The 13,373-nt window shown below is 42.5% G+C and overlaps 1 protein-coding gene across 4 annotated transcripts in view; it reads right to left on the bottom strand.

The window, feature by feature from the left end:
* Positions 1-177: 177 nt before the first annotated feature.
* Positions 178-13,373, bottom strand: part of MAP3K15 (mitogen-activated protein kinase kinase kinase 15) — an 88,558-nt gene continuing 75,362 nt past the window's right edge. For 3 of the 4 annotated variants that reach the window (XM_030019869.2, XM_030019870.2, XM_030019872.1), the window contains 10 exons: positions 11,357-11,540; positions 8,668-8,845; positions 7,741-7,915; positions 5,802-5,987; positions 5,362-5,467; positions 2,475-2,685; positions 1,489-1,601; positions 1,225-1,322; positions 1,006-1,082; positions 178-485 (listed from right to left, as the gene is read on the bottom strand). In XM_030019869.2, coding sequence (XP_029875729.1) covers positions 368-485; positions 1,006-1,082; positions 1,225-1,322; positions 1,489-1,601; positions 2,475-2,685; positions 5,362-5,467; positions 5,802-5,987; positions 7,741-7,915; positions 8,668-8,845; positions 11,357-11,540 — 1,446 coding nt within the window. In that variant the 3' untranslated portion in view covers positions 178-367. The remainder of the gene's footprint in view (positions 486-1,005; positions 1,083-1,224; positions 1,323-1,488; positions 1,602-2,474; positions 2,686-5,361; positions 5,468-5,801; positions 5,988-7,740; positions 7,916-8,667; positions 8,846-11,356; positions 11,541-13,373) is intronic. The other variant, XM_030019871.2, reaches the window with a different exon arrangement.

Genomic DNA, 13,373 nt, shown 5'->3' with positions numbered 1-13,373 from the left:
TCATCTTTGAAGAGGTGACATATGCTCTGGCATATCCCCTCCCTGCTCAAACCATCAGCCAGCAGAACTGTGACATGTTTTAAGATCATCATAGCTTTCACAATGCTAAAGCCAATCCAGGTGTGGGTACCTGTTTTGCAGAAAAGGGTTTTTTTCTCACTAATGCTGTGTATTACATTGATAGGCATTTGCCTTCTGCATTACTCTGTCATAAATAATTTAAGTGCATTGACACTGACTTAAAAGCTGTTACTATTCACTGTGTATTACACTGATGGTCAAACAACCTACATAATTGTGCAAAACCTGCAAGGCCACTGTACATACATATATACAGCTAATAATTTAAGTGTTAGGAATGTATCTTTCATTTGTTTATTCCCATTTCACATTCTACCGAAGCATTAACCTTCTGCATTGAGGTCTTGCCAGATGTTTGTCGGTGGTTTAATATTGCATTCCAAATTCTGCAGGCAAGACCACCCCTGGATGGAGAAGAATAGAGAACAGTTAGGGAAAACTCCCTCATCTCCATTACTCTGAAGTGAGCAAGAAGTAAAACCTAGAAATCTCGAGGGCGTACCAGTTACAACAGTATATAGAAAACACTACAGCACTTCTTTAAGGTTATAGCTAAAACAACTTCTTCCAGGTCAGCCAGGGGTTAACAGAATGATGAAGAAAGGACTTGAATTGATGGGTAGGAAAAATAAGTAAATTAAGTTCTTCATGCCTATTTTCCATATGATAACATCATCCTGAAGGGTGCAGAAATGGCTCCCAACCTTGATAAATGCCAAAACTTGGCTTGAAGCACCCTAGGTACAGTTGTTAAGCTGCAGCAGTTAAGATGCGAAAAACTTTAACAGAAAATTAGAGCAGAAATACACAGCAGTTGCCACTGAACTAGCACTGACCTATTTGAATAACCTAACTTCCAAAAGAGTATTTTTACAAATGACTTTAATTAAGTTCTTAACAATGAACTAATAAGTACTTCCTTACCGCAGTTGAAGATACCGCAAATCATCTTTAGTGATGTCATTAAGGACAGCACTTAGTGTATAATCTTCTTCAGCAAACTAAAAGGCAAATTTATTCCTAAATTAATATTCCTTCTTTGAAACCATACTGCTAATTATGACTACAATGACTTAAAAGGTGATTTTTTTTGTTGTTGTTTTAGGTGTTTTGGTTTTGGGTTGGTTTTTTTTTTTTTTTTACCCTCTTAATGGCATCCAAGTCTGCTCCTTGTTGTTTGAGCCAGTTCATGAGCTCAGGGTCTACATTCTCTCTAAAAGTTGCTGCAGACCATTGGGAATCTTTAACAGAAAACAAACATATAGGTTACTACACCTCAAACCTAGGGCAAAAGTGGTGGTTTCCAGACTACTGAAGCTTAAAATAGATGGTCTTTTATCCTTTAAACAAACACACAATCCAATATATTTGTGTGTAACTGTCAAAGTATGCAGTATCTCATCATACCTTCGGGTTTAAGTTTTAATCGAAGCAAGTGTAATTCCTGAGTTTTTTGCTCCAAAGATTGCTGTAAGAGGGTCTGATACTCTTTCTCCTTCTGAATGAGGTTTTCCAAAAGCCTGTTGGTGTATGAGAGAGGTCAAAAATAACCATACTGAGTCTAGCTGAAAAAAAGACCATTTTTAATGACTACCAAAGGACAGAGACACTTGAGAGATGCTGTCTTAAGTAAGTAACATGTTTTATGGCTTACAGACTTCATTTTGGTTGTCTGAGACTCAGCTTAGTGGTGGCACTTTAAGGTTTTTCATCTTTGCAGAATTTAGTAAATAGCTTGTAAATTCTGTTACTGTTTTGCAGCCTCCCTGGGCAGAGTTGCTGCCTTTATCCTGTAATTTACTGCTGAACAGTAGAACACTGATGTTTTACCAGGGACTTAATGATAACAGATTTACATCACATCCATAAAGAAGAATGGGACCTTCTGATGTTAACACACTGGCAGCAGCCTACAAACGTAACCCATGAGAAACAGGAGAGGGGCTCTGCTGAGCTCTTCTTGTGCTAATTAGTGGGCAGCCTGTCCTGTGGGCCAGGACAGAGCTGCTCTGGTCTTTTCTTGCAGGAACAGCTTTGAGGGTGCTGCCACTGGGTCAGGTGGCATCCAAGGAGTCAAGGAAGTAGGAAGGAAAGGGGCACAGTTGCACAAGCCTAATTACTTAACAGTAGAAATGCAACATGACATTCTGCAATTAAAAAATTCATTATACAGAAACAAAGGTTGTGCTGAAAGGCTGTTGAGTTGTCATACCAGTGCTGCCAGCGTATTCTGAATCCATTTATGTTCCTGGGAGGTCTGCTTTATCACGAGGCAATCACAGCGGGTGAGCAATATTCATGTTATATATGTACATGTCATTGTAGAAAGTAACGTCTGAGAGCTTTTCAAAGACTGCCTGAAAACAAATCCACAGTCATTATAGGAGGGTTACCTTAAGGTCTCTTGTTTAAGTCTGCCCAACTCCAGGCTAAGCTGCTGCTGAGCCTCATGTGACACCACAGAACTAAGGGTGCCGACTCCTGATGGGAGAGCAGGATCCTCGGCCCCGTTTTGTTCAGCGGGCTGGAAACTGTCCTCCACTTCATCACCGTCCTTGTCCCCACCTTCAGTTTCTGATGCGGGCTCAAAGTGAGCTTGAAGCTCTGGTAAGAGGAAACAGTGTAAGCATAAGAGAAGCAAAGAGAAGTATGGAATAGGATAGAATAGAATAGAATAGAATAAGGTAGAATAGATTAGATTAGAACAGAATAGAGTAGAATAGATTAGAATAGAAAAGAGACGAAAAGTATGGGATAGGATAGAATAGAATAAAGTAGAATAGATTAGATTAGAATAGAATAGAGAAGAAAAGAATAAAGTAGAATAGAATACAACAGAATGCAATAGGATAGGATACAATAGGGTAGGGTAGGATATAATTAATAGAATAAGGTGGAATAGGGTAGGATAGAAAGGAAAGGAATGGAATAGAGAATGGAAAAGAATGCAATAGGATAGGATACAATAGGATAGAATTGGATAGGGTAGGATGGAATGGAATGGAACATAATTAGAATAGAATGTAATAGAATAGAATATTATGGAATGGAAAAATAGAATAGAATACAATAGAATAGAATGGAATAGAATAGGTTAGGGTAGGATATGAATAAAGTGAAATAGGGTAGAATGGAATGGATTAGACTAGACTGGATTAGAATGAAATAGGATAGGGTAGGATATAATGAATAGAATAAGGTGGAATGGATTGGATTGGAATGGAATGTAATAGAATAGATTAGAATAGATTAGAATAGATTAGATTAGAATAGATTAGAATAGATTAGGATATAATGAATGGACTGTAATAGAATAGATTAGAATAGATTAGAATAGATTAGAATAGATTTAAATTGGATAGGTTAGAATGTAATGGATTAGAATGTAATGGATTAGAATGTAATGGATTAGAATGTAATGGATTAGAATGTAATGGATTAGAATGTAATGGATTAGAATGTAATGGATTAGAATGTAATGGATTAGAATGTAATGGATTAGAATGTAATGGATTAGAATGTAATGGATTAGAATGTAATGGATTAGAATGTAATGGATTAGAATGTAATGGATTAGAATGTAATGGATTAGAATGTAATGGATTAGAATGTAATGGATTAGAATGTAATGGATTAGAATGTAATGGATTAGAATGTAATGGATTAGAATGTAATGGATTAGAATGTAATGGATTAGAATGTAATGGATTAGAATGTAATGAAATAGGATAGGTTAGGATAGAATGGATTGGAATGGAATGGAATGGATTAGGATATAATGAATAGAATCAGGTGGAATAGGGTAGAATGGAATGGAATAGAATAGAATGGAATGGAAAAGAATGCAATAGGATAGGGTAGGATATAATGAATAGAATGGAATAGAATAGACTGGAATGGAATGAAATAGAAAAGGAAAAAGAATAGAATGCAATAGATTAGGATAGGGTAGAATGACTATAATAGGGTAGGATAGGATAGGGTAGAATAGAATAGAATATTATAGAATAGAAAAGAGAAGAGTAGAAAAGAATAGAATATTTTAGAATACAATAGAATACAACAGAATGCATTTTTTTTTTTGGACAAGTCTGTCTTCAGAGGTAGTGCAGTTTGTTCTTTATTCCTGTGGGTGGGGGAGCTTCAGCGGAGGAAGTGGACTGTTTGCACAGTGTGCTTTATTGCAATACTGAGCAGGGGTGTAGCAAAGCCTTGTGTGAGCTGGACCGCAGATTCTCTGGCATCAACTCTAAAGTAAATATGAGTGGCACTGTAATAGCTCAGCTGTAGTGTACCAGTAGAGGTAGGTAGCTGTAAATTACAGCTGTAGAGGGAACAAATACATTTGTGATTAAATGGATAATAAGATAGTTAATAAATGTATTAATGAGAAACCCTTGAAAGCTTGCTTTTAAAAAAAAAAAAAACCCAAGTTATTTTCCCCTAATGCCCTTGACTGAAGAGTTTACAAAGCCTTCCTCTTTTCCAGGTAGCATTCCTAACCCCAGGTCTCTCAGAACTTGCTGCAGGTGGCCACCCTTCCTACCAAAGAATAGCTGGCATTTTTCTCCTACAAACAAAGTCCTAAAAAAATTTGGCCAGTTGGGCTTGAAAGCCAAAGCAACTTTGGACTGAAAGGACCTCACCAACACTAAGTGCTCTCAGCACATTCTCACCCTGGAAGGGTGCTCAGCACTTCAAAGAGTTACAAAACAACTTGCAAATTTCTAACTTAGATTTATTCCTACACAGTTCTTAGTCATTTATCCTCCTCCTTTGCAGTGGTTTTGATTTTTCCTACTATCCATCTGTAGGCCAAAATCATACTCCTCCTCGTATTAATGCACTCCCTTCTCTGCATCTGTTCCACAGCTCAGTAATCATTTTTCAAAACACAGAACCAGACCTGTGCAGTGTTAGTCACCTTAGATGTCATTAAAATGTGCTACAGAGTCATTTTCTTTCTTACTAGAAAAGCTCCAGCTTGGACTGAATTTAATTTGCCTTTTTTTGTCATGGTTGGACCACACTGGTGGTGCAGAACCGCTGTTATCTCCTAATTATGTGCTGCTGTACTGTGAGTCCAGCATTAATCCTGCAGATCAACACTTCTTTCTGTACGACATTCTGACCCTGTGCCTTTGATGTAGAGGCACATGGGATGCAGTTAATCGCATGCTGACAGATTAAACATCTAAACTGTTCCATTTGCTATCACTCTTTGATACGCAAACAGCCACCTTTTTTTTTTAAAGATTATTTTCAGCAGCTTTGATTTACCTGGAATAAGAATAGTGACTGCTGCTTGGACTGCACGGCGAATTATGTTATCCATTGCAAACATCCAGTGGGGCCTTATTAAGTGGTTTCTTAACACTTTGTTCACCTATAAATAAATAAGCAAGTTAAAGTAGCAGCAAACAACATTTGCTTACACCTCAGGAAAGAGGATCTTGTTTTTCAGTAGTCAGATGAAGTTTTATAAAGTAACAAACAACAACTGCATCATTCACTAAACCCCTCCCACCTTTGAAAGTCTAAACAACAGATTAGACAGTTTCAGGCTAGAGCTTTCAGACTGTACCCAGGCTGCGACAGTCAAGCCCCTCTACAGTACAAGGAGGAAGAGGAGTGAGGAAGAGCAGGGAAGCTGCAAACCCCTGGGGTGAGCTCTGTCCAGGAAGAATTCCTCTCCCCCTCGTGCTAGGCAAGGAACTCACCGCATCCTGAAATCCAAACAGCACCAGATGAATCTGATTGATGGAAGTGCTGTCAAAGTCCAAATCCATTTTCAACTTGGATATGGTAGAAGCCATCACTCTCTGCTCAGGAGAGCGTATGAAGTCCCTTAAAATCCCAATAATTTGCTTGATGTGGGCCACTGAAAGTTGCAGTTCTTCAGAGCTCTGGCGAGTAGATAATGAATGTATATCAAGTAAATCCCAGAGTCATTAAACATCTAGTTAGTGGCATTAGTATTTTTTAGGGTTACAATTTATAGTTTTGCCCATGTATATTTCACACTGATGCACAGAAATCACAGAACTTTTGTTTCTGCAAAGCCTTTATTTTCTACCTTTTTCTCACTACAGTTTTTTTAATAGTTATTCCTATTTTCCAAAAAATAAATTAAGTCTACTGCTACTGTGGCAGTCACAAAGGGAAGAGGGTCCAGATAATACCTACACATGTCTGCAATATACTGCAGAGGGCAGCTCTCCTCCATAAAAACAGCAGAGTGAATTGATAAGAGACCCAAATTCTTTAGATGCTATCCTTTCAATAAGCTGAATCTGGACTTGTACCTAATTACGCAGACATTTGATTTCCTTAGGCAAAAAAATGTTTATAGATGCGTTTAGCATAAGTCAGAAAAAGGTCTAAGATTACACAGTGGTAGGACTCAAGTGTTCACTCTACGATTTGCCGTTCATAACCCCCGCAGTTAAAGCCATCCAAGTGCCAGTGAGAACAACGACCTGTATAATTAAAGGTAAAGGGAGAAGTATTCCAGAAATTATGGAAAAGAGATGGTTACAGCAGTGCTGCAAAACAGCTGGAGACTGAGGTAGGACTTGCTGTTACTAAATAATCCTTCTTTATCCCGGAAAATATTTAGAGCCCTGCTTATCTCTGACTGAGATCTCACCTGTGAATTTTAGTCCTTCGTATGGCTATTTTGCAGTTCAAGCTCGGAGCAGAAATTTACCCCAATGGGGGTAAAGTTTGTGGGCCTTTCTCTGGGGCCTGTAGAGCTCTCTGGAAGCCCCCCGGGTCTGGGGCAAGCCGATCCGCACCGTGAGGCAGTTTGGAGGGGAGCGAGTGATGGGGAGAAGCAAACCCCTGCGCTGCGTGGAGCCGGCTGCCCGCGCCGGGCTCGGACGGAGCTGCCCCGGGAGCAGCAGGGCCCCGGCCGCGGTGCTGCGCCTGCCTTTGCTCCGAGACCGACGGCAGACCGGGATCCCACGACAAGAGGCAGCAGGCTCCCCTTTATGGACCTGAAGTCCAGGTGAAAAACCATAGCTTGATAAGAACAGGTGACGTCAGTGGCACATCAGAAGCAGACATGAAGAAGAAAAGGCTGAGCAATCAATCAACTCCGTTACTGGTGTGTGGCATTGCTTGGCTACAGGTTAACCGAACATATGATTTTTCTTGCTCCTCTTTACAGTCACTAAACCTTCCCACTCAACCCTTCCCTCTACAGAAATCCACCTCGGCTTTTTTAAGATTCACGTACTGTGTTCTTGGCATCTAGTTTACATATATTTTGAATTAAAAATCATTAATCGGTTCTCTGTCCTTAAAGAAAATCATACATATTACTACCTGGTGTTCCATTTCCATGTCTTTAAAACCCCAGACAAACTACATAAACCCCCCCCCAAACCACCAACCTCAGCCCCCCCAACCCCACACCAAATGCCCCAAACTCCTCCCTCCAAAAAACCCAAGAGCCCAGCATCGGGCAAAAGGTGGTGTTTGCTGTCCGTTCAGGCAACAGCAAAGGGCTCGCACAGTTACAGGTCTCCGAGATTAAAGATGTTCAGAAGGAACGATCCAAGCACCTTCATTTATTAGTTTTCAGAAAAGGCATACTACTGCCTGGCTTGTCATTCTCCTTTTGACAGGGGAAAAGGAAAGCTGAACTGAAATTACCTGTGCAATACAGTCCTGCAAATTGGAAGCAACTTTGTTCTGTTCTTCCTTAAGGATTTTATATAGGATCGCGCGGCGTTCACTGTCCTTCCGCAGCAGAAACAGACCGGAATCCTTGTCCTCAAGGGAAGGAGAGGTGCTCCTGTCCTCCAAGGCCGAGCCCTCATCAGGCACGCTGCGTCAGCAGCCAGGCCCCGCGCGCAAGAGAGACCTCAGCGTTAGCAACACGGCAGTACTGTCAGAAGTGAGTAGGGATACTTCAGAGGTTAAAAAGTGAGTTAAACTGCAGCAGCGGATTGATCAGACTGTTGAACCCTAATTCTGAGACAGAAGATGGCTCAGATCCTCAGCTGGTGTAAACCTCACTGAAGCCAAAAGCACAAGGCTGATTTCATCCCGCTGAGAAGCTGGCATTAACGTCAGCCAGCACCGGTTCAGTTTTGGGGAGGAAAGCTGAAAACCCTGGACTGAGATAACTATTCACTTTTTCTGGCACCATACTGTAACATACTCATTTGGAAGTATATCCAAATATACTTCCAGAGAGCTTTGTGCTCTCTGATCAGCAGAACTATCTTTCTGCTGCCCTTCTTTTGCCACATTTTTTTAATGAGTACATGGAAGGGTCAACTGTTCCGCTAACTCCAGAATCCATATCCACTCAGTCAATAAGACGACTGACATTTATTCACCAGGGAGGGAAAAGTATATAAATACATGGAAACCTTAAGGAGAAAGAATCATTTTTCATTAATTAAATATAGACAATATTTAAATTAACTGGTAACTTGCCTATGCAACTTGCTTGCTGTTTAACACACCTGCTTATCTAGTCATTATGTGAAAAAATTGCCCTGAGATAAAATATAATGTGAATTAAATCCACATAACCGCTCATGGGTATCAAGCAAAAAGCAAATGCTTTACCTTAGTAAATGGGAAATGGGATGCTTTGTCTGAATCTCTGAAATGGATCTCTTTGGCCTTTCAAAAAACACGTCATGCTGTACATCAGAGTCTGGCGAAATGGAGCCATGCTCACTGCTGCTACTGCCAGCCTGTTCTCCATGGATCGGCAGCGGGAGGGATGTATTACGATTGTAATCTGGGAACAGACATTGTAAAGCATGTAAGAGCACTAGGCAGGAAAGGGCAATGTGCTTAAAACAGCCACGATCATCTTCAGTGATATCAAGACCTCATTTTGCAAAATGGCTGAGAGAGAGGTAACCTTGTTGATAGAAAGCAGCAATACAACTCAAAATAAAACGCAATAAAAGGTGTGAACGAGCTAACTGCTGAACTCAAAGACAGCAAAGCAGCTACATACTCATATGAAATGCCATTTTGTTACCCTCTCTTGCACACACACACACACACATACATATATATACACACTCCCCCTTGGTGCTGGTACAACTAGATATACAGCTGTTTAAAGAGCCTGAATCCAACCCATAGGTTACCATCGGCTGCTCCACCAGCCATACATATCTCTAAGCAGAGAGCACTCTGCTACCCGCCCTCCTCACTTCTGCCTGTGTTAATGGACATATATTTGCTCCCTCTCCAATACCCGAGGCATCTGCCTCGCTCACATGTCCCCTTGCCCTCAGTAAGGACTCTCTCTCTTAGCACTACCCTGAAGGAAGTCTCTTGTCCCTTTCCAATTCATCTTGAAAGTAAGAAGAAATAAAAAAAAATAACAGCTATTGAGAGCTTGCTATAATCCTGATTGCCAGTTTGCAGCTGCGGGGTAGGAAAGGTATGCACTCAGGTGTGCACTCAGAGTGCACGCATCCGTGAAGCTAAAATATCACAAAAGTTTTTGATGCTTGTCACTACAAATTATGTGGAGGTGGAGGAGGAAGAGAGCCAGAAGTCAGAGTTGTTCGGAGAGCTCTGACATACTCCATGGTACATGACTGATGTTCAGATGGCTGAGGTTAAACAGTCACAGAAATGAAACAATATATGTCACCTCGTGAGAACTGGTTCAAGGCGTCTCAGCAGTACAGAAAATTGAAAGTTGCCGTCCCGAGAGTAAGGGCCGAGATTTTCTCTGGGCTGCCTTTGTTATTGGAAAGAAAAAAGGGGTAGAGACAGGATGGAAAGATGGAGGCAAAGCTGAGGAACCAGCGGCGAGGGAAGGGGCAGAGGGAGGAGACGGAGTGAACTGCTGCGGCCGAGATCGTGGCACCTGCTGGGCCAGGACCTGCCTTCGGCCCCCAGACCCCCCTTGGAGACGGCCGCAGCAGCCAGCACGGCTGCCCCCAGCCCCGGCACACGCTCGGCTGCAGCCGCGTCGCCCTTCCCTCCCTCACCCAACAGACAGTTCTCGTACATGCGCCCGCTCTGCTCATGTCCGCGGCCGTCACGGAGCTTGCCTCTCGCTGCAGCCCAGTGCTTAACCCATCTGAAGGAGCTCCATAACCCCAGCAACGCGCGGGAGAAGAGGAGAAAGGAGGAAGGCAGGAGGAGGGAGGGGGTGCAGAAGACAGCTGCGGCTCCCCTGGTATTTGAGAAGGAGCCCGTCGCTCCCAGGGCAGCTAACTAATGAGGCAAGCTCCTCCCTTTCTAATGCCAGGCGGTTTTTGCAGAACGTGTCCTCAGGCAAGGGCTGAAAAGCCGACAAGAGAAGGTCGTTGCAGCGGGGCAGAAGGCCACAGCCTGCCCACAGCTCCCGACGCTGCGCCCGGGCTGAGCAGGGCGAGCGCTCCCGTCACGGCACGGGTGGCAGTCCTCAGTGCCCCTCAGGACGAGAGAGGATGCCCGTTTGCTTGCCGAAACCAAGGCAGCCAGGCGTTATAAATTCTTGGCTAGTTTTTCCCCCTTAGAATTCCATTCTTTCAAATGTTCCTTGCTGAGGGGGAAAAAAGCTCAAGAAGGGAAGCAATTCGATGTGCATTGGGAGCGTGTGCATGTGTGTGTGCAGACCAGGGAAAGAAGCAGCAAGACCAATGGCTTTGCCTGTTTTTCAATTGACAGTCCCTTCAAACACTAACAATTTATTTGGCAGGTCTGTATTAAGGTTTATTATCTTATCACTGAGAAAGTGGCTGATATGTTGCAGGGGGAGAGGGAGGAATACACTAGGCAGATAAAACAAAACGACCCGCTAAACAGCTACTTCAGCACCCATCTGCCAAATTTCCAAGTTACCTTTCAAGTTTGAAAATGCTGACCCATGTAGACCCAAACACCTAATAGACCCACATTTTCAGGTGCCAAACACGTACTCTATAAATAAACACATATCTCTGAAGTGTATGTAATTGTGACTCTAAAATGCAGAATTGCTTTGGAAAGTCTTCACCAAATGTCATTTTTCTAACTTTAATTTACTATAAATGAGGCATTTACTTCTGGGGAGAGGAAAAATGGGGTTGGGAGGTTTCAGCAAGCAAAACGCAAAATAAGCAAGACACCATATTTTGTGGGAATTATTAAATTTAAATATGTCTAATTACAAATCACAGGCACTTTCAACAGTTGAGTTCCTGCTGCTTTCCTGGCACAAGAAATGTCCTTTGTAAAAGAGAGTGCTTAATGATTCCAATCTTTTATATAACACTTAATGATGATGTTGACTTGGATTTGGCTGATAATTCCTTACCTGAAGGCTTGAATGCAATTCTGCTTTTCTTGCCCTTGTTTACTTGTTTCAGGAAGGAATCTCTGAGCAAATCAGATGCTGTAACACGTTTACTAGGATCAGGTTCGAAACAGAGCAAAATAAAGGCCCTCGTTTCAGCAGACAGTGATTCTGGAATTTCAGGATGAATCTTAAACATCCCAACCTGCAAGTAAAACAAAAATACAAATTATTTATACTAAACAACTGCAAGGAGACCATGGGCCAAAGCTTTCTTACAGTATGATCTCTCATGCTCTCGCTGACTTTTGCGGAAAAGGAGCCATCTAGGTACCCACACAAAGCAGTGAAGTGCAACAAGGTTCTAATCCTGTTTTTTACTTCATTGCAAACACGGTGTGAATATCAATGTGGTATTATGCAAATGTCAAGCTATGGATGTATCCAACCATCTACCTTCAGGCAATCTCGGGATCTGGGCATTACCCACACCAAGTGCTTCAAATGCTGCTTATCCTACTAGCCACAAATCCCTCCAGCTATTGCATACGCTTCCCATCACCCCTGCCCAGTACTGTGTGTCTCAGTTGCTGACTCCTCCAGCACAGTCGTGCCCAGGAACAGGAATAACTTCCTCCTCCAGCACCACGGCCTGGGGGCTGCACCTGTTCTGCTCCCGCCGCTGCCAAATTTCCTTGTGCGAATGCTCACGACGACCTTGCCAGACCTTGTCACCACCCCCGGCACTCGGGCCAGATGTCTTCCCCAGCCTTTCGGTGTTATTTAACTGAAAATCACATGACGTCCAAAGGTTTAACAAGACCCCCCACTCTTTAAGTAATGAAAAACGTGCTTCTACAGGTTGCTCCCTAGTGATTTTTCCAGCTCCTTCACTGCCGCCTTATTCTCCAATGCCAATCTGGCATAAATGTTTTGAAGCGAGAGCTGTGTAACACACGTGCACTGTACGGCATGTATTTGGCAAGATTATGGCTTGTAGTCTCAGCATCTTTACATAAAACAGGCTCTGGAGAACAAGCAGAAAGATAGCGGCCACAAGGGAGATAGCAGCCCAGCAGTTAAACAAGTGCCAGCTGCTTTTAAATAATCTCATTATACAGCTGCATTAACACGCTGTGGCACCATTAGGCACTCACAATAGTGGTTCAGCTTCAACGCAAGCTGAAGCAAAAAATGCTGAGCAGCCGTGCTTATGTTTGAACGACAGTGCAGAATATAAAATGCTAATAATGCATTAAAGCCCTCCAAACCATGACTCTAAGCATATTCAAAACTCAGTATTTCCCTCACGTAATGTTTTCAATATATGCAACTTGCTAACCTGTACAATTAAATTGATGTATTTAATAAAGAAATGGAATAAATGAATAAGTAAACTGATGTTATGTCCTGTCAGCAGGCAACAACATCTATACATTTACTTTGTCTGACAGAGCATCTTTATCTGATTTGTAAAACCCCACATGCATTGTGGACAGTGCTTTACAAATGGGGTATATAGTTTCACTACTTCAAATTTTTGCTCCGGAGCAGAGAGAGGAGACAGCCACCTGCTTGCTGTGCTCTGACAACTGCTCTTGCCATGTCTGTCTCTGCGGCCAGCCCACTCCTCCTTGTGCGGTCTGGGGACGGGCTCCCAGGCCAGCTTCAGCTGGGGCAGCGCCACGACTGAGAGCACACTGGTGCCAGGTTATTCCCTTACACACTAAACAAAACCCAGGACAGTCCAGAACAGGACCAGGAGATTTGAATGCACGTCTCTGATCCTATCTTAATCTCTGTGGCTCAAGGGGAATAAGTTTTGTCGCAAGCATCCAGAAACTCCGTGGCAACGTTAGTTTACTTTATCTCCACTGAATGCCATTTGTTTGCACTCCTTTCACACGGAACCAGATGCACACCTACTATGCTCATAGATGAAATACCACACAATGTACACTCAGCCAGGAATTATTTCCAGTTCTCGGTTCACCCTGGCCCCTTTTCTCTACTTTGTCCAACTCTTTGGCCATTTGCA

This window comes from Aquila chrysaetos, chromosome 7 (assembly GCF_900496995.4).
Source record: "Aquila chrysaetos chrysaetos chromosome 7, bAquChr1.4, whole genome shotgun sequence".
Lineage (NCBI taxonomy): Eukaryota > Metazoa > Chordata > Aves > Accipitriformes > Accipitridae > Aquila > Aquila chrysaetos.
The sequence above is the reverse complement of the archived record's forward strand: the minus strand, read 5'-3'. Positions and strand labels throughout refer to the sequence as shown.